Source organism: Gallinula chloropus (genome assembly GCF_964237585.1).
Source record: "Gallinula chloropus genome assembly, chromosome: 1".
Taxonomy (NCBI): Eukaryota; Metazoa; Chordata; class Aves; order Gruiformes; family Rallidae; genus Gallinula; species Gallinula chloropus.
Genome location: NC_140085.1, coordinates 66,289,317 through 66,317,022, shown reverse-complemented (window position 1 = coordinate 66,317,022; position 27,706 = coordinate 66,289,317). Strand labels below are relative to the sequence as shown.

General features: G+C 50.1%; 1 protein-coding gene across 1 annotated transcript; it reads right to left on the bottom strand.

Annotated features, from left to right (window-relative positions):
- Window positions 1-109: 109 nt before the first annotated feature.
- LOC311202997 (alpha-2-macroglobulin-like protein 1) lies at window positions 110-23,518 on the bottom strand (the record flags this gene model as incomplete). The annotated part of the gene is made up of 35 exons (XM_084277635.1): window positions 110-150; window positions 284-386; window positions 700-768; window positions 1,556-1,646; window positions 1,941-2,065; window positions 2,177-2,392; window positions 2,531-2,745; window positions 3,152-3,314; window positions 3,563-3,637; window positions 3,879-4,035; window positions 4,740-4,821; window positions 4,961-5,137; window positions 6,181-6,264; window positions 6,844-6,898; window positions 7,398-7,519; window positions 8,095-8,221; window positions 8,350-8,575; window positions 9,241-9,355; window positions 10,123-10,207; window positions 11,159-11,311; window positions 11,560-11,709; window positions 11,990-12,135; window positions 12,529-12,592; window positions 13,278-13,508; window positions 13,740-13,907; window positions 14,005-14,114; window positions 14,482-14,596; window positions 16,240-16,351; window positions 17,611-17,695; window positions 18,096-18,255; window positions 18,732-18,752; window positions 20,765-20,817; window positions 21,410-21,572; window positions 22,505-22,688; window positions 23,460-23,518. The coding sequence occupies 35 exons, from the start codon at window positions 23,516-23,518 to the stop codon at window positions 110-112; spliced, it is 4,302 nt and encodes a 1,433-aa protein (XP_084133761.1).
- Window positions 23,519-27,706: the final 4,188 nt, after the last annotated feature.

The window sequence follows — 27,706 nt, the reverse complement described above, 5'->3', positions numbered from 1 at the left end:
TCCCCACTGATAACCATCCTCCTTCCCATCTGTGATTGCTTACATTCCACCCAAGACCCACCACTTCCTGATGCCACTGCTGGTGTCACAGAGGGACTTGCTGCCTACCTCAACTACAGATGGCACTGTAGTCAGCCAAGGCTTGCTCCTCTGGAAAAGGAAATGAGGAAATCGATTACACACACACGCATGCACACAGAGAAGAGTGCACATCTTTCCCCAGGCAGAGAGAGAACTTGGAACCCAGCTCCCAGCCCCACATAGGGGGAGATCTGCAACCCACCTGGCTGGTAGTAATCGTAGACTTTGATGCTGGCCGGTTTCAGGTTCTTAATCTGAATTACTTGCTCTAGTTGCAGAGTGAACGTCTGGGATTCGTCGTTGAGCTTGTGGAGGTGGAAAGATATTATTGAGGAAGGGGAGCAAGAAGACACTGCATCTTTGTCTTCCCTAGCTTGAATGTTTTCCTGCACTAACTCTCTTTTATCTATTACATATTCTGGATTTTAGACATGGAGGAAGTGCATGGAGCAGCAAAAGCCAACCCAATGACAAGGAAACTGGGCAAGCTTCCTCTGCTCACAGTTCTACCAGTGTTTTCCCCACGCCTAGTCCACCCCTAGGCTTCTCACACAACTCCTTGTCCTCTGGCCCCTTGCTCTCACTGTGCCTAACCAAATGCTTTTCTTCCCCACTTACCTTCTCCAGATAAATGTAGACCACATCAGCTTTCACTTCCACCTTCTTAACAATAGTTCTGCGCTCCAGCTGGAACAGGAAACAACAACACAAGGGAACTCGTGAGCAATTTCCTTAGGGCTTCCTGACCTGAAGGACCCACTGTTGTATTGAAGGGATGGTGTGGAGCTGGACCCTGTGTGGAACTGTGTCTTTCTCACACATAAGGGTTTTACTGGTTTTATCTTTGACAGTCCCTCCTGGACATCCCTTGTGAGCACCTCAGGTAGGAGGCATGCTGTCCTGGCTCAGTTAGAGGAATCTCCTGCTCTAGGGCCAGAAGACCATGAAGACAGTAAATAGGACTGATTCATTGGTCAGTGAAGAGGTGCAGGCACCAGTAAAGATCCTTTTTATCTCATCTCCCTGGCTGCCAGGCTGCTTTTAAAGACCCCCGTGGGGGCTGTGAAAATAATAAATCTTCCCAGTTTACAGCTCAGTTGGAAAAAATATAATATTTTTGGCTAGAACTGGAGTCCAAGAAATCCTGTCCTAGAATTTCTGGCAAACAAATCCTGGCGTTTAGCACACCCAGCAGCACATCTTGTTCCTGGCCAAATGCAGAATACTGTCAGTGGGAGAAGCTGAACCACCTCTGATCTCCCATAGCCACCACCCGTGGGACCTGTATAGAAATAAAAGGCTTTGGTTCAACTACAATAGCAAGGGGCCCCTGCTGCTTTAGCTACCTCGTGGCCTGAAATGAACAGTTCCCAAAAGGAGCAAGCAGGTGGCACCCACTCACCACAGCTGTGCTTTTTTTTTTTTGCTTTTTTCTTTTGTCCCCCTTTTTTTCCCTTTAATTTGAAGTCCTTACCAACAGCCTGGATCTGGGAGCCAGGGTGAATCCAGACAGCAGGGAGACCTCCACCATCACCATGTTGGATGTGACTCTGCTCCCGATATAGCTGAAGAAGAAACAGTCAGAGGGTCTGACTGTGAGAACAGGGTCCTCCCAGCCCCACTTCCCTCCACCACAATGACCCTGAGCCAGGCAGCCCATCAGGTGTTGGGGACACAGCAGCCAGTGCTCGCTCTCTCACATGAGGTATCCAGCATCTTCCTTCCCCAGCCCTTCCACCTACCAAATTCACCCTCTGCCCCAAGTGTCAGTTCCCTCCACTGCAGCTCTGGGACTTTCCCCACTGCTGTCCCCAAGCACAGCAGGTCGTCTTGGAGTAGGAAACAACCCTTGGGGTCACCTGGCAAGGATGCGGACGGTGAGGACACGCGCATCGGCCTGGCTACAATTGGTCAGCTCTGTGCTGACACGCAGGGTGAAGGTTACAGCATTCCTCGGCGGAGGCTGGTGGTACCTCAGCACTGTCTGCAGGGCAAGGACCAGGAGGGGAAAATCAGGCCAGGCATGACCTCATGCAGGGAGAAGAGGCAGAGCCCTCCACCTCTCCTCTTTCCCACGTTCATTGAGCCACCCCACCTGTGCAAAGACGCAGCTGCTGCCATGGACCTGCAGCAGGAACTGGCCTGGGACCTCTGTCAGGGCGGCCTCCTGCACCGGCAGCCGCTTCTGGCGGTTGACTTGGAACACCCTCCCAAAGCCCCGCTGGGACTTCACCCTCACCAGCGCCTGGCCTGACGTGCTGAACGTCCTTGCTGCGTACTTTGCCAAGGCTTGCAAGGCAACAACAGTATCCTAGGGAGGGAGAGACAGACACCCTGCTGAAAGCATCAGCTCTAGTGAAGCCGGGTTGGAGCAGGAAGACCTCAGGAAGACTCCCACTGCCAACCTCGGGTGCAAAACTGTATCAATCCACAGGGAGCTACTGGTTACCTGGGTGGAGGCAAAGCCTCCATAAGCATTCTGCTGCCGGGCCAGCCATGCCACAATACCAGCCGCAGTTGTCATGTCACCCGCGTGCATCCGTGGCTTAGAGAGGTATGCCATGAGCACGTAGGCTGTCAACTCTACATCCACTGACTGAGTACCAGGCCAGAAGTCTGTGGAAGCCAGAGAGCTTGGCTTGGGGCTCCAGTGGATTTGTCCTCCTGCAGAAGGAAAAGACAATGCTGGCTATCTAGACAGCACACAACTGGGGTCACCAGGAAACACAACCCAGAGCACCTCTAGGGCTCCTTCATTTCATTCCCTGTACTCAGGCCAGGATCACTTTCTTCAGTTCTCCAGGGCTTCATCTGGTCTCAGCTCACAGACTCCTACATCCTTCCTACCTCTCAAGAGAATCTTGAAAACCTGCAGGCTGAGGAAACTCTTTCTGACAAGTCACCCTCACAGCTTGTGAAGCACATGACTGTATTTCCAGTCACACAGTGCAGTTACTGCACAAATACAAGGAATATGAACAAATACATATGTAATTTTTAACTGCTCCAGCTGAGCATGCATTAGTCCAGATAACCCCAGGTGAATGAGATGCAATACCCCAACCAGCACCTGATTTGATGGCCTGTTCCTCCAGTTTATACAACAGCTCCTGGGTTGTCTCATAGTCCCCAGCCAGGGCAAAGGCATAGGCCAGCACGGCTTCTGTGTATATGTTGGTGACATTGTGAACCGCCTGCTGCAGGCAGCGGAGGGTAGTCTGCATTAGTTTGCCCTGCAGTGGGAGAAGAGACAGATGCCAAACTCTGGACAGGAGCAAACATTCTTGCACCACACCTGTTTCACACCACCATCTCTCTAGAGGAATGATTTCATGGTGTGGCCAAACATTGGCTTCCTCCCAGAAGTTCCCCTACCTGTTCCTGGCCTGGAGAATGCCAGCATTAGAAGCTGGTGTATCCCCACAGCCATGCCCAGGCAGGGGAGTGTACAAGAGAGCAAGAGGGAGCGGAGTGTGCTCACCTTCAGCGGCTGACCCAGCTCCAGCAGTGCTGCAGCCACGTAGGCTCCCAGGGAGATTTCGTCATCCTCGCTGCCCTGTGAAGGCAACACACCTCTCACTCACACAGTGCTGTCTGGAGGCCACAGGTGGTGACTCCCCAGAAGAAAAAGCATTCCTCTCACATTCCCTGCCCCACACCCTGCTCTTCTTGAGGCCAGTTGTGTGGGTTTGCAGGATCCTTTGCAGGTGGGACTTTCCAGGATCCTTTGGGATTGCACAATCTTTGGCTGCCACAACCTCTGCCAAGCTGTGTTGCACATCTCATCCCTCACTTACCTTTAGGGAGGAGTGAAAGAGAGCCCCTTTGGTGGCAAAGCAGCCACTGGGGAGCTGGTTTTGCTCTAGCCAGCGCAGGGCATCCTGGATGTTCTTGTCGTCTATGTAGATGTACTTTCTGGCTTGGCCAAAACTTTTGACTACAAAAGCTGTCAGCCTAAGAAGAGAATGAGTTGTGAGAGAAAGGGAAACGGCAAGAAGGTAAATGGGAATGTCATAGGCCTCCTGGTGCTTGTCCCTGAAATTAACACTGACATAGTAGGATGCCAAAAAAAGTCATTTTCATACAGAAAAGCAAGTTAAAAGTGGAAATGGTGCACAGGACCCAAGTGGCTCCTCTCCCACAGCCTGGCTCCACAAAGGTAGGACTCGTACACTAATGCTTTACCCAGTCATTTCATAGGTAAAAAACCTTTTACCCCTTCTGCTTTTACCTGCTGCAGTTCATCTCCCCCAGATACCTAGAGACAATCTTGAATTCCCCATTTTCTTCCTCCCTTCCTCCCAGCCCAGACACCACAGGGTCAAGCTGGGCCAGTGCTGCTCCTTCAAACTCTCCCAAGACAGGCAATTTTTATTGCTCTTCCTGACCTACCTCCAGTCGTTACTGACCCCTCTTGGTTGCTGGGACACCACCAGTGTGTCCTATCCCCCTGGGACCACATCTTTCTTGTTCCACTTTCCCAGAAACTCTGCTGCCCTGCCTCACTGGTTTTTCAAGTGTCTGAGGTCTCTCAATCTGTCTCCCTGCCAAAGAGCTCCTGGGATCACAGAACATACAAACTACCAGCTTTCTTAGGCACATCAGTTACTCTGGTCTGGATAGGAAAATCAGGGGTGAGGGATATTTGCAGTGCTTACCAAGTGTTCCCTTCCCCATCCTGCTGCCCAAAGACGCTGTAGGACCCGTCTCTCTGCCTATAAAGAAGCTGCATCTGATACGCTGGGGAGATGAGAACAGTGATTAATACAGCACAGCAACACAGAGGGGCCAACACTGAGAGTGAGAGCAAAGGGCAAGAGCTATTGGTAGGCTGGGCATGGGGGAAGGCAGAGGAGCAAGGTGGGTCTGTTGTCCTTGCCATTGCGCAGGAATCCTGTCGCCCTCTCCTTGATCTCAGGGGTCAGCTGCCTCGTCTTCTCCAGGTACTGCAGCACATAGACAACAGGGGCAAACAGCACCATGTTCTGCTCCCCACAGCCATGGGGCATGTGCACCAGGTGGTCCAGGTTCTGCAGTGCTGTCCCCAGGAGGTCACCTACACAAGGATGTAAAAAACAACGCAAGTGTAAGTATGATTTGAGCTGCTTCTCAGCCTGGCAGTGGATAATAGTGCTTTATCTCGGCACAGGAGGAAAATATTCTTCCCAGTCTGGCATCAGGATACAGGGTGACCACACAATGGAGCCCCTGAAAAACTTTGCCTTATCAGCTTTTTGCATTCAGAAGGGCTCCAGCCATGACAAGTGCTACCTGTAAAAGGCTGTGAGCAGAGCTGCAGTTAGTCAGCGTGTGTCATACAGAGAGAGAAATACTAAAGCACCTAGGAAAAGGTTGAGATGCTCCTGGTCTTTAGCCAGGCCTGTGCTACCTGGCCATATGTCAAGCATCAAAATGTCAGTAAGCCAGCAGGGGTGCTAGTCAGATGGTGTGAAGGTGTCCATATGTCCTCCAGACAGACAAAAAAGCCTTGTATTCAGTTTCTTCCTTTGGGGATCTGCTGCATAATATCCATAATATCCATGGCTACTTAGGCCAGGTCTGGCTACCAACCAACTCTGGCATGGGGGGAAAATGAGCCCAGTGCAAAGAAGTGTCTTGCATTTGTCTGGTCCCAGTATGGTGGCAAAGCAGCCACTGTCTTACATATGTCTGGTAGGTATGTCTGGTCCCAGTAGCCTTTCCAAAGTGTTATTTTGCATCTTAGTAATGCTGAGAAGAAGGATTTCTTCCCTCCAGGAGCTTCTGTTGTAGCAGCAAAACTTAACAGGGAGACAAGATGGTTATGAGCTTTGCTGATTGTATATGCACAAAATTAGCCAAGGTCCCAAAGTCTAAAGTCTGCCTCAAGCTTCTAGCTAGAAAAATAAGGATTATTCTCCAGATTATTTTTCCCATGAAGGTATAATTGGTGATCCAAAAATGTGAAAGCCTGATGTTGGCAAACCTTGCAGAGAATAGAAACTCAGCATCCTCTCCTTTGAGCAGTTGCATGTCAGGTGGATTCCCTGACACCATCACCAAGTTAAGCCTCCCTTATGTGTAACAGTGGTCAGTGCATCCACCAAAGAAAACACTTACCTGAGATGGAAATGGAAGCCCTGGCAGATCCCTTTACTACATTGTCAGGGAGACGAAGGGACACAGGTTCTTCAGCCATGTTTCCTGATAATGACAGGATAAAGGTGTAGCATGAAAAGTCAAGTCAAACACTAAAGGGACAAGACTGTTACAGACAAATGGGACACTGCCTAGATCCCATCCCACTCACACAGACTTTACAGTCTGTCCCAGTCACCACACCAAGCTCCATGCCTGGAAACTTTCAGATTAGAAGAAATGTGAGAGCTGCTGGCCAGGCTGAGGGCTCACCAAGCTTCACAACTCAATTCACTATTGCTTCACAAGCTGCACAAGAATAAGAGTTGGTCATCACTGGGAAGGGGGACATCCTGGAAGGACTTGCAATGCTGTAGGGACAGGTTGGGAGGGTTGGAGCAGCTCTCACTGGTGACTGTCAAGCCTCAGGAACAACCAGGGGCTGCAGTGTGGGAAGGAGACTACAGAGCGGGATTCTGTCACCTCATTGGCAAATTCAGTAGGACAGCACATGTGGAAGTGAAATTGCCAATGTGAAAAAATCATTTGAAAACATTCCTTCATCAGACCTCCCACAGCTCAGTCCTACTCTCATGTCCAGTTATTTCCCACTGCAGGACCCATTCATTCAGGCTCTCCACATACCTCCTCTTGGGCACAGAAGGGAGCCGTAAGACTTCTCCACTAACACACCTTCTGGCTGCCAGGGCAGAAACACAAACATGGGACAGGAGAAACAAGATTACACACAGAAATCTCAAACAGCATCAAAACTTCAAAGTTCAGGTCTGGATTCAGTGGTTAGTCTCCAGGCTGTCAGGGACTCCTTCCTCCTGACCTCTGGCCCATTTGCACTGAAGCTGCTTGCTTCACTGCACAGGAGGGCAAGAGCAAGCCCAAGGGACAGGGCTCTCTGGTCAGTGAGCATATACAAAAGCTCTTGTACAATGGGTGATTGAGCAGGGAAAGGAACAGGGAGAAACACAGACATGGTGTATGAATGCAGCTCAAGCAAGCATACCACAAGAAGGGAACGAGCTTGGCTACATCTTGCAAGAACAAAGAAAACTGAGCTACAGCCTTGCTATGCTAACACTGGCCAAAAAATGATGGGAGAAACCCATTTATCCCAGCTCAGCCTCCCTTCCCCCAGGGGCAGGGGTACTCAGAGAAAGAAGAGAGCTCTCTCTCACACTGACCCGGACCAGCAAGTGCTTGACCACCGCATGCCTGCGCCTGATGGCAGCTGCTAAGGGCTTCCTGCCCCCGCAGCGTGATGTGCTGTCCAGTACTTCAATCCTCACAGTGACATTCACAGCACCTGGCACATAAATTAAGCAGAGCTCGTTTCTTATACTGGTATCCAAATGCAGTGAATTTGCTTTAACTGATAGCAGTCTAAGATGCTAGGGGTGGGTCTCCATAGCTCCAGCAGTTTGGCCAGTAAAGGTGAGCCAGCCAGTACTGATGGCTTGTTCAGACACCCAAAGTGGGAGGGCACTAGGGAAGGCCTCCCCAACAGTGACTGCACAGCATTACAAGTGACTGTACCACAGGGGGTCCAGTAGCCCCTTGGGCCTCAGTATCCCCTTCCCATTGCATATGAAGCACAGTACCAGCAACAGATGGTTCCCCCCACCCACATTCATATAGCCCCTTCCTCCCCAGCTGGTACCACAGCCCTTTCTTCAAGACTTCTCCATGACACCCATTCAGTTCCTGCCCCCTCTGATGAGCCTAAGAGACAAAGAAAGCAGACATGATGGATCACATGCTTGAACAACAAAGAACCAAATTTCAGGATCCAGAGGAGGAAAGTCTCTGCAGCTTCTCTGGAACTCCCTCTCACTTCAGTTTTAAGGTTCCCCATCACTGTTCCTACTCTTGCTGCCATACCCAGCTGGACTGCTGTCACATTCCACATGAAGGTCTTGGCCTCCTCTGCACACAGACACTCCCTGTCCCTGCAGGTCCGGCACAGCTCCACCTGGAAGTCTGAGGATTTAGCCAGGGCCACGTGGACCTGAGAGAATAGCAGATGCAGGAGAGTGAGTAGGCAGCTCAGGAGGGATGGCTTGACACAACACACTCAAAAATCAGAGGGCACAGTAGGTCTGTCCCACAGAGTGTTCCCCATGGCAGGCAACACACCTGTACACACTGCTGCAGGTAGCTGAAGACAGTAGCTTGCAGCACGAAGGTCTCTCCTCGGATGACAGAAAGTGGCAGCGCCACATCCACAAAGAAGGGCTGGACTGTTCTGAGGCTTGTGGCTGGGGCAAGGCCAAACCCTCTCCCAGCCAAGCAGAAGGCCTTGACCTTCCACTCTGCGGCTGCAGCAGGCGCTGTCACCTGGACACTCCTGCTGCCGTTGGAGCTGAGAGGCAGAGAGAGCACTTGCATGAAGACATCAATCCTGCCCGGCTGCAAAGGGGAGGGCTCATGGCCCCTGTGCAGGTCCTCATGCCTGGACAACCTCTGCTATTTTACCAGTGACTTCTGCTCCAGTGGCTGACAGCAAAGCATCTCTCAGCAGTTTGTTCCCCAAAGCCACAAACCCTGCTTAAATGCCACTGGTAATGGCTTGATGTCCTTCTCCTGAGCAAGCCACCGCCAAATCATTACAGCTCTGAACACTCAGTCAACAGCATGATGATGTTCTGGAGAGCAGCAGCACTGTATCTTCCTGAGTGCTGACTCATCTGTCTAAATCTAAGCCCTGTGGCAACAGTGGCCACAAATTTAGCTGGTGCACCCATCAAATTGAGAAGTTAGTAGGGTGTACCCCAATGTGTGAAGAAAAGCTACGTTGGTGGTTTGGTCTTGAAGTGTATTGCTCTTCTCTAAACCTGTGTGGACTTCAGTTCTGCACCTCAGAGTCTACTAGTCCTTCAGTTTGGTGCACTACAAATGCAGGGAAGAGCTACAAAACTCACATGCAGACTTCTCCTTACACCTACGGCTGGACTTTTGCACAAATGCAAGTCAGACAAGATTCAATAACAAAGGGAGCATCCTTTGGTCCATTTGTAAATCACTTACCCAACAGAGAACAGATTCCAGATCCAAGTCCCAGGAAAATAGTGGTGAGGTCTTTCATGGGTTGTAAGCTGGGGCTGTTCCTTAGTAATTCTTTGGTCTTCTGTAGAAGGTCCCCCTGAAAGAAAGAGTAAGGAGCCCCACCAGAGTGGGAGAGATGAACTCTGCCAGTGATAGCCAAGTACTGGGGCAAGAGGCAAAGCAAGCAGTAAGAGACCTGGAAAGAGTCTGGCAGAGGAAAACACCAGCGAGTGGGCTGATTTGGTAGGAGAGGTAAAATAGGAAAAAAAGAGTGGTAACAGGAGAACCAGTTTGGAGTAACTTGCTTACAAGTTTTCCAAGACAAAGCCTCTTGCTGACCCAACCCAGAGTTGATGCTAAAGAGACCAGGGATGTTCACAGAGTCATTTTAACCGACACTTCTGTACTTCTGTGACTACCAATACTGTGTGCTTGTCTGCAGAAAACTCACAGCCCTCTGCAAGCAGCAGTTTAAGGATCAGCAGGTGTGTGAACCAGCTTAGTGTGATTACCTAGTGCAACCTGAGACATGGAGGAAGGTGGGGACAGAAGCCAGGTCTCAGCCCAGCTTATGGGGCAGTCACTGGGAAACAGATGCTGGACCATGCTTGGCTTTGTCTGTGCCAGGAAAGAGTGTGCCCTCCTTTGATATCTGGGAACATCCAAGTAGTAACATTCTCTAGAGCCCTTCTGACAGTGACTGGGTCATTCCTGCCGAGGCTGACAGACCAGGCTGTTGGGCTCTGGCAGCAGTACCCATTACTCCTCAGACAGCAAACATCCACCACCAACAAACCCCAGAGATCAGAGGGTTCCTCCATCTCAGTGACCTCATGTCCCAGGTAGGCTGGAAGTGCAGCTCACCCACGGTCGCCTTCCTATCCGCCCGATGAAAGCACTGAGATGGCTTCTTGATTACAAGATTGGAGAAGATTTTCAGCCCCATGTTCTGTTAGGAAAAGAAGGAGGGCAGGGAAGGCAGAAAAGTGTCAGTGAGTGGGGAAAAGCAGCCATGGTTCTTCATAGTGACTCTGAACATCATCAGGGCCTGGTGTCTGTGTGGCCCAGAGCAGCATGGGCCAAGGCAGACACTGTGCTGATGGAGGTATGGCGCAGCCTCCCCAGCCCCTTCTTTCTCAGGACATGACTAAACCCCCACCTCACTACTGGGGGACACTGGGATGTCTTGCTCCTCTGGTAACAGCACAAGGGAGAGGTGTCAGTGTCCTGCCCCATCCCCTCATGCATGCTGGAGTGAGTAGCTAGGTGAAATCTTCCTTCTGAAGTCATTCAGAGGTGTGATGGGGAGCACACTGCCCCATTCAGCCCCTGGGACTGTGACACGACTCTGTCCATAAACACAAGACATGTCCCTGTGCTGTGAAAGATCTCCTAGGATCTGTCTCTATTGCTGAATAGAAGAGGTCTGAATCTGATCCTTGGGCCCAAGGCCAAATGGCACAGCCTATCTTGTGTCCATGCTGCTTAAGGCTAGTCCTTTCTAGAGGAGATCTGCCTGGGAACAGTCCAAAGCAGTGCCTGAGAGTAGGCTAACAGCTAAGCCATGTCAGCATCAGTGGTTTGATGCTTGGGATCTCTCCCTGTCCCTCTTTTCTCTAATACTGTGGACAAACAGTACAGCCCAGGACCTCATTCCCAAGCCCAAAGAGCTGGGTTTTCCTGGTCCAGGATTTCATTCATCATATCACTTTCTGTGGAGGGAAATACCAGTGTTCTTACTCATAATGGGATTGTACATCTCTTGAGACAGCGCAGCTAGGTCAGGACAGACAGCAAGGGCCTTCTGGAGAAGGCAAGGCCTTCTCAGACTGCTTGAGGAAAAGGATGTCTCAGATGCTCATGTTTTCAGCAGCCCTGGGAAAAGTCATGAGGTGATTACCCGGAAGAGGTTAAAGATGTCAGGCTGAAAGGAATGCTGTGGCTTCCCTCGTAGCAGAGATGATGTGGGCTGGGGCTGAACGCAGTGATGTGAATGCTCTTCTACCTGGGCAGGGTATCCATGTCGGTAGGCAACAGGGAACAAACCATAGACCTAGGGAAACTCACAGGCAGGGAAGAATCAGGAAAGGAGCAGATACCTCCAGATCCTTCACTCTACCCTTCCCTACCATACATACCTGTTCCCGCCCATCTCCCTGGGCAGACCCCATTTTCTCCCCCCGACCCCCCGCCAAGACCACCTCATGCACTAGCCTCTGGCTCCCCTTGCCACAGCCCCTGCCTGCTTCCCCCAGCTTATCCATCACCCTGGGTTTTTTGCCTGGTTGCAGAGACACTCACAGTTTGGCTCGTTAGCTTGCTCTCTGGTCTCACAAAGAACATGTTTTCATCCACTGCCTGTACTGCACACAGGGAGCCAGGGGCTGCCTGCAGTCGGAGCTGCACTGTTGACCCCGGGTGGGCTTCTTTCACTGGGAATCCCACCTTGACCTTGAGCAACACACAGGGAGAGAAAATACAAAAAAAGAGAGAAAGAGGGGTGAGGAGACTGCCAGACAAGCAGCACAGTTGGAAAGAGGGAGACCAGCTGGAGTCTTCCCTGCTCAGCCACTGCTATGAAACAGAAGCTACTGCTGAAGCCTTCCTGGTCCCTGGGCACTGTGCTGCAGGTATCCCCTGCCTCTCTTCTCCTCAGTTCTCTTTTTGAAGGATCTGAGGGCTCCTTCCCTCAGACCTGCTGATTCCTGCTTGTCAGCCACAGGAGTCTCACCTGGTTTTCAAAGCACAAGGCAACGTCAAAACGGATGCTGTCAGCTGCTACCCCTCCATTGGGGAAGATGGTGTACACCACTAATGAAGGTGATGGGGTGAAGTCAGCAGTGAAGGTCAAAGGGATGGAGAAAGAGCCCTTCAACACTGAGGAAGGAAAGGCAAAGAGTTTTAATCACAGCCCCACCAAGTTCTCCTTCTGTCCTCCTTTTTTCTGCTTAATAATCTCACAATGTAAAACCAATTCCTGCTGTTTGCTCTCTCTCTCTCTCTCTCTCCATTCTCTGACCACATGTGTTCCATGTTCCCATAGGTTCTCCTAGCCTCTCTTCCCATCATTTCCCTAGTTCAGTCAGTCTTTCAGACTCTTCCAGCTGACACAATTAATTCCTTAGCCTCCCTCTCTCCTGTTTGCTGCCCAGGACCTATAGATTCAGGGCACTGGGGAGAAACTCTGGCAACTCTCACTGTCCAACTTAGAAACCCCTAGAAACCCACCAGACACAACTGTTTCCTGTGGCTCTGCTTCTGTAGACTTACTGTTCAGCTTCCCGACCTGGACAGTCCTCTGGCCCCTGACAACAATTCCAGCCTTCCCAGTGACCTGCAGGAGGAAGAACTCGGGATGAGCAAACTGCTGTTCAGCACCGGAGCACAGTCACACTCACCCATGTGCATCTTGGTCTCCTTAAGAAACCTCAGAAATAAACTGTGGGTCCACTCCAACCCCCTGCCTTGGGTCCAGCAGATTTGCAGATATCACAGTGTAAGAGGAGAGGCTTTAACATGTGATATTCTGGTCTGGTCTGTCCAGTTAGGACATCGGATAAGTAGTAGGTTTACTGGAGGTAAGTGGTAGACAGACAAAGTATTTCTGTTCTAGCAGGTAGATCTCCAGACCAGTCCAAAAGCCATTTCCACTGAGAAGCTGTTTAATAACCAGAGAAAAAAAGCCATCCTCCCATCCAGTTTCAAAGGGGGAAGAGTTTGACAGCAAACTCTGCACAAGACACTTCCCACTGCAGCCTTAGCAGAGGCTAAAGGGGCAACAGGCTGCAAAGGTAGAAGCCTCCTCTCATCCATGGAGGTGACTGGGGCCCTGATACCAGGATCCCACTGTGGCCAGCCTGAGCTCTACTGGGTGTAGCATTCACCCAATTCTCCAAAACCAAGTCTTTCCTCTAACCCCTCCAGGGATGACCTAAATTACACCATCAACATTGTGCTGGTGTCTGGTCCCACCAGTGCTGCCCTTCCCTCCAGGTTGTCCCCCAGCACGTATCACTCACATAATATGCAAAGCCTATACGGCTGGTGTCTTCTCCCAGGTCGTCCCGACTGAGCGTGAAGGTCACCTGGATGTTCTGCTTCAGCCCACAAGGCAGGGTCTCCGTGACTGGGTGGATGTCCAGGAAGCTCTTGGTTGTGACGTGGAAGGGCTGCAGGTGGTGGTAGGCGTTTGTGTAACTCAGGTCAGCTTTTCGAGGGGTGTGCATGAGATCCTCCAGCGTGAACCTTCCCTGGGAGGGGACACATGGGAACAAAGAGCTCCATGCTTCATGCCTCAGTGCTTTGCTAGGGTGTCACCCGCTTGCCTTGGGAAAGGCTGTTGCTTGGTGCTTTCCTGCTGGCTCTGCAGAGGCAGAGCTGTGTGGGGAGCCCAGGCCTGAGCTGGGGGGCAGGGGGGATGCAGGGGAGCACTGGCAGAGCTCAAGGAGTCTCACTTTCCTGTAGGCAGAGGTGGGGTTTACCTCCAAAGAGACCGATGAGCTGTTCCAGGCAGTTGTGTCCAGGTTGAACGACGCGACCCCGCTGCCATCCGTGATGTATGTTTTGATGAACCGCCGCCTCATGAACTTTATCACGAGATAAACTTTTCTGTTTTTCATACCATTTCCATAGTGATCCTGAACCTTAATCTGGTGACAAGAGGGTGAGGCAGAAAAGCCGAAGTCAGGTATTTCTTGGGAAATGATGGAGAGAGGAGTATCAAGGGGGGAAAAAAAAAATCATCACCTTCCCTCTGTAGGGTACTCCAGGGATGTAATAGGCGTTTGGCGTCTCAAACACTGCCCTTGCAGCTGTCCTGGAGATGAGGATTTGGCTGGAGGTGTTGATCTGCACCCCTGTTGGAATGCAGAAGGCAAGAGAAGCAGGAGGTGACTACTGCACCCTAGTTTAATCTCACTTTGTTATTCCCAGCCCCTCTAAACAGAGTGCCTCAAAATTCCCTCCTGGCACCAGCACCCTTCAAGGTTTAGGGGCTGTTCCTGTGGCAGCTCCTTCTTCAGTAAAGGTGGTCCCACGGACCACTCTCCCAGCCACTTCTCACCCCCCTGCTGCTGGCAGTGTAGCTCTCCATGGGCACAGCAAGTTCCTGGGGCAGGACGATTCTCCGTGTCCTTTGATGGTCCCAGCACCAGGTGGAGGAGAGGAGGTGTGCCCATTCTGACCCTCTCACCCTCACACCTTCTCTGCTGAGCCCGTAGGTACCTGTGCCCACCTCCAGGAGAGAGGCTTCTGCATAGAGCCTGCTGTCTTCCTCGCTGGGAGCCAGGCTGAAGGCCGACGTGCTTACAGAAGGGGTGAAGCACCCCTTGCTCACCGTCTGCAATAGGAAGTGGCAGATGTTATCTGGGGCTGGGGAGAAGGGAAGGAATCCAAAGTGCCACATGCTATTCTGTCATAACTGTTGGCTAAAATAAGTAATAATGCAGAATCATAGATGGAAACAGTTCCCATTTCAGACTCTGTATTGGCTATTTGCTATGTGTGAATGTGTGTGATTCGCATTGTAGACACATAAAGCAAAGCAACATCACAGGTTTATCAAAGTCACAATGCTGTCAACTCCCCAGCTTTAGCAGAGATCTTAAGACTGCCCTAGCTGTATCACAGAGCAAACAGATGAGCACTGGAATAGGTCCAGCTAGAAGAACTGCAGAACCAAATGAAAATTCCAAGGAATGAATCATTCCCAGAGCTGGAAGGTTTCAACTACCGTTAACAAGTCCTAGTGACAAATCATAAAGCATGGAAAGTTTTCAACTGTAGATGAACAAAGGAAGATCCCAGCAATGAAATACTTTGTTAGGAATGGAAAGATGTAATAAGGAAAATACAGAAATATGCAATATATGAATATATGAAAGAGAAAATAAAGTATAAAAGCTGCTGTGTGATTTGGCTATGGAATTAACTGTGTCACCACCATACATTAGAGTCCTTGTGCAGCTCCTAGATAGGTTAATCTTAACACAGCGATGTTGCACCAGAGAAAGGCCTATTAAAAGTTGTTTCTTACACTTCATCAATTTCTGGCAAGCTATGCTTCTTTCCAGAAAAGAACAGACCTCTCAATCTTTCTATGAAATTCCTCTTCTCTAGCCCCTGTCATTAATAAGCAAAGTTAGAAAGAAGAACATCTGGGGTTAAAGGCTTCTTGGTTGGTCTGGGCAACGATAATTGCATTAATTGAACAAAAATTATTATTTATTAGTCTACATATATGTAACAGTGTATATATATGAAATCCTTCCCTACACAGGCCAATGCTATCCTGGGCTCCACCAGAAGAGGGGTGGTCAGCAGGGACAGGGAGGTGACTGTCCCTCTCTACTCTGCCCTCATGAGGCCCCATCTGGAGTGCTGTGTCCAGATCTGGGGCCCCCAATACAAGAAAGATGTGGAACTGTTGGAGAGGGTTCAGAGAAGCCACAAAGATGATTAGAGGGCTGGAGCACCTCTCCTATGAAGAGAGGCTGGGGGAGCTGGGCTTGTTCAGCCTGGAGAAGAGAAGGCTGTGGGGGGACCTCATTGCAGCCTTCCAGTACCTGAAGAGAGCAGAGAAACACGAGGGGAACAAACTTTTTAAAAGGGCAGACACTGGCAGGACAAGGGGGAATGGACTAAAGCTAAAGGAGGGAAGGTTTAGATTAGATATTAGGGGGAAGTTTTTTACAGAGAGAGGGGTGAGGTGCTGGAAAAGGCTGCCAGAGAGGTGGTAGATGCCCCATCCCTGGAGGTGTTCAAGGCCAGGTTGGATGTTGCCCTGGGCAACCTTGTGTAGATCCAGGCCTGGAGGTTGGTGTCCCTGCCTGTGGCAGGGGGGTAGGGACTCAGTGATCCTTGGGGTCCCTTCCAACCCAGACCATTCTATGATAGGAGTTCACTCTGCTCACTTGGTCCTTGACACATTGGCCTGCGCGGTGCTCCTTCACTCCCCACATTATCTTCCAGGACTTTACTCACCGGACCGCTGTATTCCCTACAGATGTCCTTGCTGGTGTTGTGAGACCGCCTCCTTGCCCTCTGGCACAGAGTCACCCGCATGGTCCCTTGCACTCCTCTCCCGTAGCTGTACCTGCAGGGAGAACACCAGCAGAGCTGAAGCACTGATTGTTTTGCTGAAGACGCTGCTCACGTGATGAAGGGCTTCACACAGCTAGGAAGCAGGCAGACACAAGTGGAAATATAGCACATGGTGTGCTTGGGGAGTGCAGCAGCACCGTCCTGAACCTCACAGAGGCAGAAACAAAGCACAGACAGGAAAGGCCCCACACACTACGAAGCTCTCCCACTGCTGAGTGCTTGCTGTACTAGAACTGCAGGCGGACACAGAGAGCTGACCTGAGCTGGCATGTCCACACCGCACAGATGGATGCTTGGAGCTCCACACAGTGGAGATGTTAGCTCGGGTGTGAAAGCAGCAGAAACCTCTGTCCTTGCAGCCAGCCAGAGCAGGTCATGTTATTGCAGTAAGAGAGCTACAGGGTGACCGCAGACCTGCCTCACTATGGGCTTCTCTATCAGCTTGGACTCCTGCTTCCCCAATAGACCTGCTCTGTGGGGTTTTTGCAAGGCACATCAGAAGTGTGCCCTCGGCAGTGCAGGCATTTCCCCTGCCTGCCTGGCTACCTTTCCCTGCTTTGGCTCCTGCCTGGCATTCCCTTTGGAGTAATGCTCCTGATAGCTTCAGTGACACGAAGACATCTGTGACCCATCGTGGGGATGCAGAGTGCTGTACTGTTTTCTACTAGAGCTTCGTATAGTCTAATTTTAAATGTCCTGACTAATGAGCAATCATGGCAGACCAGCAGCACAGACACCAGAAGTCTCTGACAAACCAGCCCCAAACACAAACAAGCTCACCCCCTTTTTGTCTGTGCAACATTTTCCAAATCATTCTCCTTTATCCTTTGTATTTATACCAGTCTGAGCTCATGCCTGCCTTCACACCCTCATCAGCTCAGTTTTCACTAATGACTACGTAACTAGACTCTTAGAAATTTTTGCTAATGACTACTTCACCTCAGCAGATACATCCCATATCAGATATGGAGGGGTTTTTTCCCCTACATAAGGTCTTTCAAGGCTGGATACCCACAGCTTCCATAGCAGGGTATCACTTGTCTAGAACAAGCTGGATGGTGTCTCCCAGCTGTGGCTTGTGTACCTTTTCCCTGAGGAAGAACTCACCAGTTTGAGTCTGGCACTATTTGGGATTCTTCAAAAGGAGTGACTGTGTTTGCCCTTCTTGAGCCACTTTTCCTTGATGGATTCAAGAGATAAGAGACATATGGAAAGAGAGACACAGTTTTTATGAGATTTTTCCATTCTTACCTGCCACACACACGCAGTTGGAAAGTTTTATCTGAAGCATAAATCTGAGAGGGTCCCTCGAAGAAAACATCAAACTTTTGCAACACTGGAATGAAAAACACAGTTACTCCAACACAAAGACTACTTAGACATGGGATCACAAAGGGGAAGAGTGAGCATATGTAAGGCTGGAGTCCCACAAAGGAACACATTCACAAGGAAAAAGCAAGGACTAGTTAAAAAGAGGGGAAACAAAGAAAGAATCCCCATTTCTCCCCAACATACAGTCTGAGAGAGGCCTTCAGCAGCCTAGCTGTTAGATACCTTCTCAAGGAATCACCATCACAATCTCCCTTGTATTCATTTCTGATATTGCCCACTTTATAGATTTTTGATTAATCCTAGTTCTCAGGCAGTAAATCTTAGTTTACAATGTTTGGCTATATGCAATTACACAGACAGAAAGAAGTAGCTTTTCTCATCCCATTCTTTGTTCTCGATCTTACCGCTTTCCTCCACCTTAAAGGTACTGGACACTTTTTGTTTCTCCACACTGATGGTGTAAGTCCCCAGGGAGACTTCAGCAGCTAACTGTAAAGAGAGATCTGCAATGCCCTGTTTTGGTCTCACATCCAGCCACTGGCCAATGCGGTTGTGGTTTGGGTCCTGTGGTCCAAGGGAGGGAAAGGAGAAGCAGTCATCAGCAGGCCCTGCTGTTCTCTACCCAGGGCCCAGGGCATTCAAAGGCATTTCAGAAACTTCAGAGGCTTTCACAGGTTCCTGCTAGTTTTTTTGCCCAGAGGGTACTGGAGCACCAGCAGAGGTGACCCCAACCCACCCAGGGTTACTCTACTCTGTACTGACATCAAAAAAGAAGGTATAAAAAGTTCTGACATTTAGACTCTCCAGTCTTAAGGTAAAGATGAACAGCAAGAGTTCGATAAAGCCTGGCTGGCATTCCTGACTGTGGAAATGGATGGAAGCTGAACCATCTAGACCATCAGTGCTTGTTAACAACATGCATGTGGGCAGAGTATGTACATGCATATACCTATACAAAGACTCTAAGTAAGTCAGCAGCCTAGGTATTATCCATACTGCAGTACCCTTCCCGTAACACCTGAGAGGTCCGAAACACCCACCTGGACTTCCACCGCAGAGTACTGCAAAGCAAACAGACAGCAACATCAGAAACTGGCATCACATAGCAACCTGCTCAATAACTTAGCTTACCCACCTAGCCTGCATACTGCAACAACACAGCCAGCTCCACACATAGCAACACAACATGCTTGATCCTACCGAAACCAGGAGAATGGCTTTGAAGTAGTATGGAAAATGCGTAACATGAAAACCTGTGTTATTCTTTGGATTTTCTTTTTGATCCCTGCATTTTTAAGATCCGCTTTGACAGATACTCTGCACCTCTGAAAACCAGAGTTTACTTTATAGAAAAAGAAAAAAGTAGAGACTCAAAATATCATCATCCCAAGTTGGCAAACATTAAAAGGCATCATTTTCCTTACATAAATCCCAAGAATCAGCAAAACTGCATCTTCTATAGGAAAACTACACCCCACATTTTCCTGCAAAATCCCTGGTCTAGCAGGTGAGGCTTGGAGATAGAAATTACAGCTGACCACAGCTAGCAGTAACAGGGAGGGACAAAGAAGGACATGCTTCAGCCCTTCTAGGCCTATTATTTCTCCTTTCATTCTTACATCACTGCAGCTACCAGCCAGGAGGCAGCAGTGGTGAGGGACATGAGGTTTGGGAGCACAAGGCAATGGAGAGGTAGGAGTATGAGTGAGAGTAACTGGTCTGTAAACAGGTGGCCACACATAATTCACATTATTCATCACCCTAAGCGCTCATGCAAGTTATGACAGGCCTCTCTCTTTTCACTGAAACAAACAAAAAAGGCGGGTTAGCTATTTTCATAACTGGAGTCTAACATCAGTGCTAAAGCAAATCATACTGGTGAGCAGCACCTGTGTTATCTCCAGTCCATCTAATACACAAACTGCCGTGGGTTCCACGCCACAGCGCACTCCAGCCTCACAATGGCGCAGGCTGTGCGCGGCCTATCTTGAATCTTCATCCCAGCGTTATTAACAGTTACAGCGCTAATTTACTTACTCACACATAGACATCAAGCGTTTCTGGTCAAATATCTTCATGAACCAATTGTAGGCATGGAAGCAAAGGTAGTGTTTACTCTATTATCTAATTAATATGAGAGATATGACTCCTCTGGTGGGGGAGAAAGGAGCATGCGATCCTAGGCCCTCACCGATAGCCCAAAAAAGAGGTAACTAGGTCCGCAATAAAGAAGCCCGAAGGATCTCTCCCTTTATTTCAGTCCAGAGGGACTCATTTGATCCAGCTCTCCTCACACCTCTCGCCCTTCAGTATTTTTCTGTCATGGCATGAATTCCTGTTGGCTCTCCCGAAATTGCTCGAGGACAGAGGATTGTGAAATAGCTGGCCAGGGATACAATCGCTTACCATGGAAAGACACTAGTCTTGCAGTTCCCTGGCTAGCACACACACAAGTTTCTGGCAGCTTCTCCCTCCCTTGACACGGGAAGAGTGAGCTGCTGCCAGCAGCAAGTCAGTACAATTTGGTTATACCCTTTCCTATTTTACTTTGTTGTGATCCCTTCATGCATATCCTTTACCCACATCAATTAAACTCCCTTAACAATTTTGCAGGTGCATGGCAGCTTGCTTCAGACCCTGCTGCCACCCTGAGGTGCAACACCCTCCACAAAGCACCCAGCTTTCCAGAGCTGCAGGAGGGGACCTTCGGCTCTGGATGAATCTTTATACACCTCTCATCTGCTGTGCCCACAGCCAGCAGCTCAGGGGTGTCTCCAGAAGGCTGCCTGGGGTTTTTTTGGCCAGGTAGGGAGGCAGGTGCACGCAGCTCCCAGGCTGCCCTGTGCTAATTCAGCTAGCAGGGAGCACTGGCACGCTGTGAGGGGTGATGGCACAGCCATCAGCAAACCGGCGCTGCTGTTCCAGTTTAGTTTTTAGAGCATCGGTGCTGGCTGCCCTGGGTGCTTGCAGACATTGGGGCTGTCTCTGCCTCCCCAGCATGGGGCTGGCAGAGGAGGTAGAGCTGACAGAGGGAGCTCGTGGACTTCCCTGTCCACGCTGAGATGGGCTTTACCTTGCTGTTAACAGGAGCAAAATCTTCAGTCAGTGTCACAATCCGGAATTTCACTGCGGGGGGGGGGGGGGGGAGATGGAGAAGAGAGCATTACAGAGATGGAGTGCCTTCCGAAACGGACTCGCCCTGCGCTTGTCTCCCCCTGAAATCACAGCTCCCACACGCAGCGCTTCTGGCAGCCTCCTGCCTGCCCTGCACGCCCCCATGCCCCGCCTTCAGCCCTGCTCACCCCCTCTTCCCCCAAAACACATGGCAGGAGCACAGCAGACAGCCTCACAATTTAGGGTCTTTCCCACGGGCTACACCTGGAGTCACCCTCACATTTCCTCATCTGCAGTGGGAACCGACCAGTCCTACTTGAGAAGTCCATATGGAATCCAGCTCTACTCCTAAAGCATGTGAGACCCATCCTTCCAGTCCCCTTCCCCCCTCTAAAACGCGGTGCAGGGATACAGCATACAGAGGGCAGCAGATAGCTTCCCTCTTTGCTCCTCGCCCCACTCCCTCCCCCCTCTCCCCTCTCCCCCCCCCCTCCCCAAGCACAAAGTACTCAGCACATCACTAGGAGGAAATTGGGAACAAAGTCCAGGTAGGTCAAGGCAGGAGAACTGCCAGGGTGCTCCATGCACTCCATGCAGTGCTCACCTGTCTGTCCTGGGTTGTAGACAGGTTTATCCATCTGGATGAAGGTGCCTGTGCTAGCCCTGCGGATCAGGACTTGCTTCTCTTCATTTGCACTGAAGTAGTGGCCATTGGAGATGCGTAGGTGGACAGTGCCCACCTCCTGGCTGCCTGCAGGTTGGGGCACCTAGGACACAAAACAGGTGCCACCAGGTTAGCAGGCAATAGGAAAGGATAAGGTGGCATCAGAGCAGTGGTCTTCTGCTGCACTGTGAGGCCAGTCTCTTCTCCATCTTACTCTGAAGGCCAGCACAGCGTGCCTCCTTGGTGGCTGAGGGCTGTGTCAGTGGAAGCACCGGGACAACACCTTTGCACTTGGGACAGAACTTGGATGAGAAGAAAAGGGAACCTGTTCTGGCACAAAAATTGTGTCTGCCCCTTCACAGGGCTACTTTTAGAGCCTGCATAGAGCAAGATGGAGAATACTGGACCCAAGGGAAGAAAGATCTGCACTGAGAAACCAGTTTCCTAGCATGTGCAGGTCACGGAAACTGAAATCCACTCTTATCCATCAAAATAAGGTTCTTGAGTTTGACAGATCAGAAAGATCTGTGCTGAGTTTGTATGTACACCCTCCTGTGTCTTTCTTAGCCCTTCAAGCATTTTATAGCCCTTAAAGTGAAGCTTGGAGGGAAGCAGACAGGATGGGAAGCTGGCTGAGATGAAAGGTCTGTCTCTTCCTGCATCACAGTTCACAAACAGCACCCTGTGACAGTGCTTCCTTCTCAGAGGAGAGAACAGGCTGCACAGTTCCCATTTGCTTCTAAGCAACTCCATCCTCCTCAGTCTTCTGCCTGGCCAGGCAGCATCCCCTCTGTGTGCCACCAGGTTGGACTGTGAGACACCCAGCAGGAACAATATCATGCAGACAGACAAAAGCAGGGACCAAAGACACCAGGCTCCCACCAAACACTCTCCCTGACTTTGCACTCACTCCTTTCCATGCCCTCTCTCCTCCTGCCATCCTCGTTCTCTCTTTCTCTGGTGAGAGGTGTCACGGAGCCAAAAGAGCAAGCTGGGAGCTGCCAGCCAGAGGTTCCTGCCAAGAATGATCCTGACCTGAAATTTGGAGCACTCGAAGATCCAGTTGTTCCGGACGACCTTGCGGTAGAGGCTGAGGTTGCCAGACGGATACACCAAAGTTAAGGCCACACGAATCGGCTTCTCCACCCCACGGAGGTCCAAGCACACCCTCTGGGAAGAGGGGTAGCGCAGTGCAGCTGGAAGGATGATCAGGTATCTCCTGCAGTGGGGAAACAAGACATCACATCCTGGGAGTAGTCCCACCCACTCCTGGCACTAACAGTCCATGGTCTGAGGAAGCAGGAGGGTTTGCCACCTTTCTTAGGGCAGGAGGGGATGCTCTGCTGGAATGAGAGGGACAGATTAACAGTCTGAGAGTGAACGCTACACATGGTGATGGAAGGTATATAGTTAATTTCAGATAAATACAAGAGCTTTCAGGTGACCTCAGGTCACACTGTTGTGCACATAGATTTGGATGATGCAACAGTAGTGCAGAGAAACATACTCAGTAGCAATCACCTCTGCTCCTTCAAAGGCAACCATTCTTAGCTGTTCCCAGTACACATGGAAAACACAACAGACTCTAAACAGAAAAGGATCTTCTCTACTTGCTTTGAAATGGCTCCTTGACAACCTTGGCAGCAGACCGGTTCCTGCTCAATCACCCCCAGCCCTGCAGCCCATTGCATTTTTCTTTCACTTTATCCTACACCTTTCCCTTCAGCCTGCCTCAGACCACAGTCCCTCACCCTCCTTGTTCCCACAGACAGCCCTCATCTAGTTCTTGTATTGCAGCAACATCCATGAGCGAGGCTCCCACCTTCAGTAAGATCTTGGGTTCATAGCAAGGCTTGTGGTGTGCTGCGTACCACCCCATGTCTTTCCCTTCCAGGAGATGACCCACAGGGTCCCACATGCTCTCCCCGCTACCCTGGCCCCTCCCTCAGCACCACAACTATCAACCACCAGATTTGGAAATGGCACTTACGGTTGTGCCACTATCCCCAGGGTGAAGAGCAGGCAGCTCAGGAGGAAAGGAGTCCACATTTTCATGGGAGACCCCCAGGGAGGTGGATTCGTCTGGAGGGCCAGTCAGGAGAGAAGGTAGGGTACAGCTTCTCTCCTTCCAAGGTCTCCACGCCACCTGCTGTTGTTGCTGTTTCTCCCAGGAAGCCCCAAAGTTTCCTTCTGCTTCATTCCTGTGTTTATAGTGCTGCAGGCACAGGGTTGTACCATTCAGGATGTTCCCCAGCCAATCCAAGTCTTTTTGGACTCCAGCCTCTCTGCTCTCCTACTCTGCCGGCAGATGGACCAGCATCATTCAGACAAATTTGCTTTTTATTTTGCTAAGCAACAGCCTGTTTCCTCTCCACTGCACTGACCCCGCTCCCTGTGCCAGTTGTAGCCCCAGTCCCATTGTTTTGCCTCCAGATGGATTGTCCCCTTGGCTTGTGCACTCAGCTGGAGCTCACCGTGAACTCTCATGGTCATACTGTCCCCAAGTTTTCAGAGCCTGTAGTTCCCAAGGCAGGGCTCAGTCTTGCACTGCAGACCAGGCTTTGTACAAAATAACTATATATGCACCGTGCTCTGCTCCTTTGCAGAGTGCTGCCTTCCTTACCCAGAAGAGGAGCACAGAGGGCAGGCAAAGCTGGAGTCCTCACCTTATTGCTGCCCTAAAGGTATTTCGGTTGGAAACCTCATAGCTTGAGTCCTACAGGGTTTTCTCTAGCTAGCAAGAGGCTGTGGCCTCTTGCTCATGTATGTATAGGAACATAAATGAGCTAGTTTGGGTGCTTCTTTCCCCATGCTAACTCTATACCTGCTAGTTTACTTATCATACTGAACTTTTCCTTGAGTGTCTCACTATAATTGAAAAGGAAATCTGGTTCTTCAAACTACTTATTCTTAAGGCAAGGTTCTTCAAACTACTTATTCTTAAAATTATTTTAGTGCAGTAACTGTTTCATATCCAAGCACACCATGAATTTATCCTCCAGTACCATTCTGAGCTCTTACATATGTAGGCTCTAGTAATACTTTATTTTTAGCAAAGAAACTAAGGTTTAGGGTTGGGTTGGGTTTCTTCTTATTTTACAGACACACATAGTGGGCAGGTACAAATCCTCCCTCTTGTTCTCCTCTCCTCCCTTCCCATGCTTTGTTCAGCTCCAAGCTGCTGGTGCAGCTGTGAGAGAGGTGTAAGTGCACCTGGATAAACAAGTGAACAGGAACCGGAGCAAGAACGTGAATCACTCTCTGACACTAGGCTGCCCTTCGTTCCTTTCCATGGGTCTCCAAAAGTACAGGCAGTGCCTGCTGAACAATCCCAACTGACCTTTCTTTGTTCATGGCAGATCCACAGCAGTTCCAGGGTACAGCCAGACCCCTCATAAGTGGCACAGAGGCTCACAATGACAAAGGCATTGAAAGTCCTGGCTCCTACTGACTCCGGCAGCCATTTTGTGAGAGCAAACACATCAACACCTCTGAGGTACTGGACTTAGCGCTGACTGGAAACCAACATCCTCAGCAACCAACCCAATCCAACTCCCAGACAATGAAGCAAAATCAAACAACTGTTGGAGCACCAAAATGGTTTTGCACAGGTTTTGCTGTGCACAATTCATCCGACACAGCTCCATCTCCACCTCCCATTACCAGCACTGTGACCAGCTGCTGGTGGCCAGGAGGCACTCAAGAAGCAAGCACCTCTAAGCTGAGCTGTGCACCCACTGGAACTTGTGGCAGGGCACACAGTACCTGGTTGGTGTCTTGTGCTTGTGGGATCCTTCCCTAGCCTACAGAACCATGGATCCCTTGTTTCAGAGACAGGCGAGAGGCGCTGAAGGAGTTGAGGTTGGATTTGTGTCCCTGGAGGCAGGCAACCCTTGGTGCTCAAGGAGAGGAGCTGATCACAAGCTAGATGGAAGCAGACATGGCACCAAGACTCTGGGTTGGATCACCAAAACCCTTCAGTTTTGTGAAGGATAAACAAATGTGATGCTTTACACCTCTGGCTCTAAGCAGAGAGGGGGAAGTTAGGCCTCAGAAATCAGTATGTTTTGTACAAAAGGGTGGGGTTTTTTTTCCCTGCCTTTAAATTCTCCTGGAAGACAACCATCTCCCTCAAAATGTTCTCTAGTACTCAGACACCGCAGGTACTACACTTCAAGTCTGAGAAAGAACATTTTGAAGTACCCAGGAGAGCTGTTAAGAAAGTGGGCACATAAATCACAATGGATATCGAGCCTAAAATATCCCTGCATGCAATTTTCACACAGAATGTGTGTAAAAATACACATGTGAGTGGGGGTTTATTTGTATGTGTGAACTCCCCCAGCAATAGTGGGCTCTTGCAGGACCTACCCCTTCCTGGGGTCAGTAAGGTGAGTGCATACGACCACTCACAATGGTTGCTCTCCCAGTAAACCTCCATTCCAGGGACTTTTATCAGTTGATCAGACCTGTTGCCTGGGCTTTGTTAAGTGCTGTGAAATGAATGATAAGAACACAGTGGCACTGGCAGCGTTAAGTGGGGTCCCTCCCTCTCTCCAAGAGCCCAATCTCTTGCTGGTGGTGCTAACTACCAATACCAGCGGCAGGCCTCACTAGCTCCAGTTCTGCTTTTTGATGTCAGCAAGGGCAGACGTTGCCAGAGGTAAGGACAAGAGGGAGAGGAGGCATTTGTAAAGAAAGCTGCAGTATCTGCAAAGGATGTTTTTTAAAAAGCTTCAGAGAAAGCAGCATTCTGGCAGAAGCCCTGTTCTGCAGAGCTGGGCTCCGCATTGCTCATGGACTGCTGAGAAAATTGAATAAAAGGAAGGCAAAGGCACCTGTTTAAACCAAAAAAGTGACACCTGGAATGAAGCCAACACCTCTCCCAGCACTGCAGGCACCAGTAACACCTCACTGCTGTGCTGAATTTACGCATTCATTATGGTCCTGTTAACCTGCACAGGAAGCAGGCAGCAGGCTTTCTGCAGCCTGCCTTGCTGGCAGATCTCTGTGGTGTGTTATGCATGGAGACTGTTCACTCTTTAAGCAAAAGGAGCTTGCAGTGCTTGTGTCTTTGCCTCACAGAGGGGACCTGCTGAGAGTTCGGGGTTACTCTGGAACTTCAAAGTTGAAGTTTAAACTAGCTTTCCATATCCCTCCCTTAAAACCACCACAAATCCCAGCCTTGCTGCAGGGTCCGGTCTGGAGAACTTTCAGGGCTGCGGCCAAATCAAGACCCTCACCCCCCCCAAATCCCCTCCCAGGTGTCCCACTCCTAAGCCTGACTTTGTGCTTAGCCATCACCCTCTCACAGGCAGCTGTAGTGAGGGTCTACAGAGACCTACCTGTCTATACAGCGACGTAGCACTGACAAGCTTGAAGACCGCAGGTCACAAGCAGGAATTCTTTAAACTGTGAGGTTTGATTTTAAGAAGCAGCAATAGACATTGAATTTTCACATACACTTTGGGTGTTGAAATGCCCTTCCATCTCCCTGTTATGTGACAAAGGCCCTCTTCACTCTCTGGTAGCTCATTAGGGGGAAGGGGCAAGCCTTGGCACACCATCCCTGGAAAGTGACAACTCATGTTTGAATTGTCCTGTGCAAAATCCAGCTTCACAGGAGGTGCAGAAACTGAAGTTACTTCTCCCCCTCCCGCATCTCTCTGTGCCAAGAGGAGAGAAGCTGACCCATGAGATACATGGCAGGGTAGATTTTACTTCACGTCTGCATGAAGCGCAGAATCAGCCAAGACGTTGTTGCTCAGCTACATCTGCATTCAGTAGCTGAGGCTCAGTGGGACCAGTCTCTACACAGGCCAAGGAGCCCTCTCCCTACACTGATGGCCACAGCACTGCTGGGGGGAATCCAGTGCTGGAAGAAGGCCAGGTGCAGAGTTTAGCTACACACTCTCTGAGAGTTTGCTTCTGCTCTCTCCTCCAAGGCCATCCTCTGTCACGGAGTTCAAGCACACACCACAGTACCCAGATTTGCAACCTATATTTTATTTTCATTTTCGAGTGAGAAGAATCCCTGGATTGAAACGATCAGAATTAATCAGACACCCCAAAGGATTCACCAGGAAATGGCTGTCAGGGTGAGCAGGATGGCTTGGGCTAGGTTTAGTCCTGAAATGCAACTGGAGGTTTGTCCCAGCCCACTGAGATGTGACTGTCCAGATGACACACACACCCCATCATACCAGAAGCAACAATGCAGCAGCCCTGCTGTCCTCG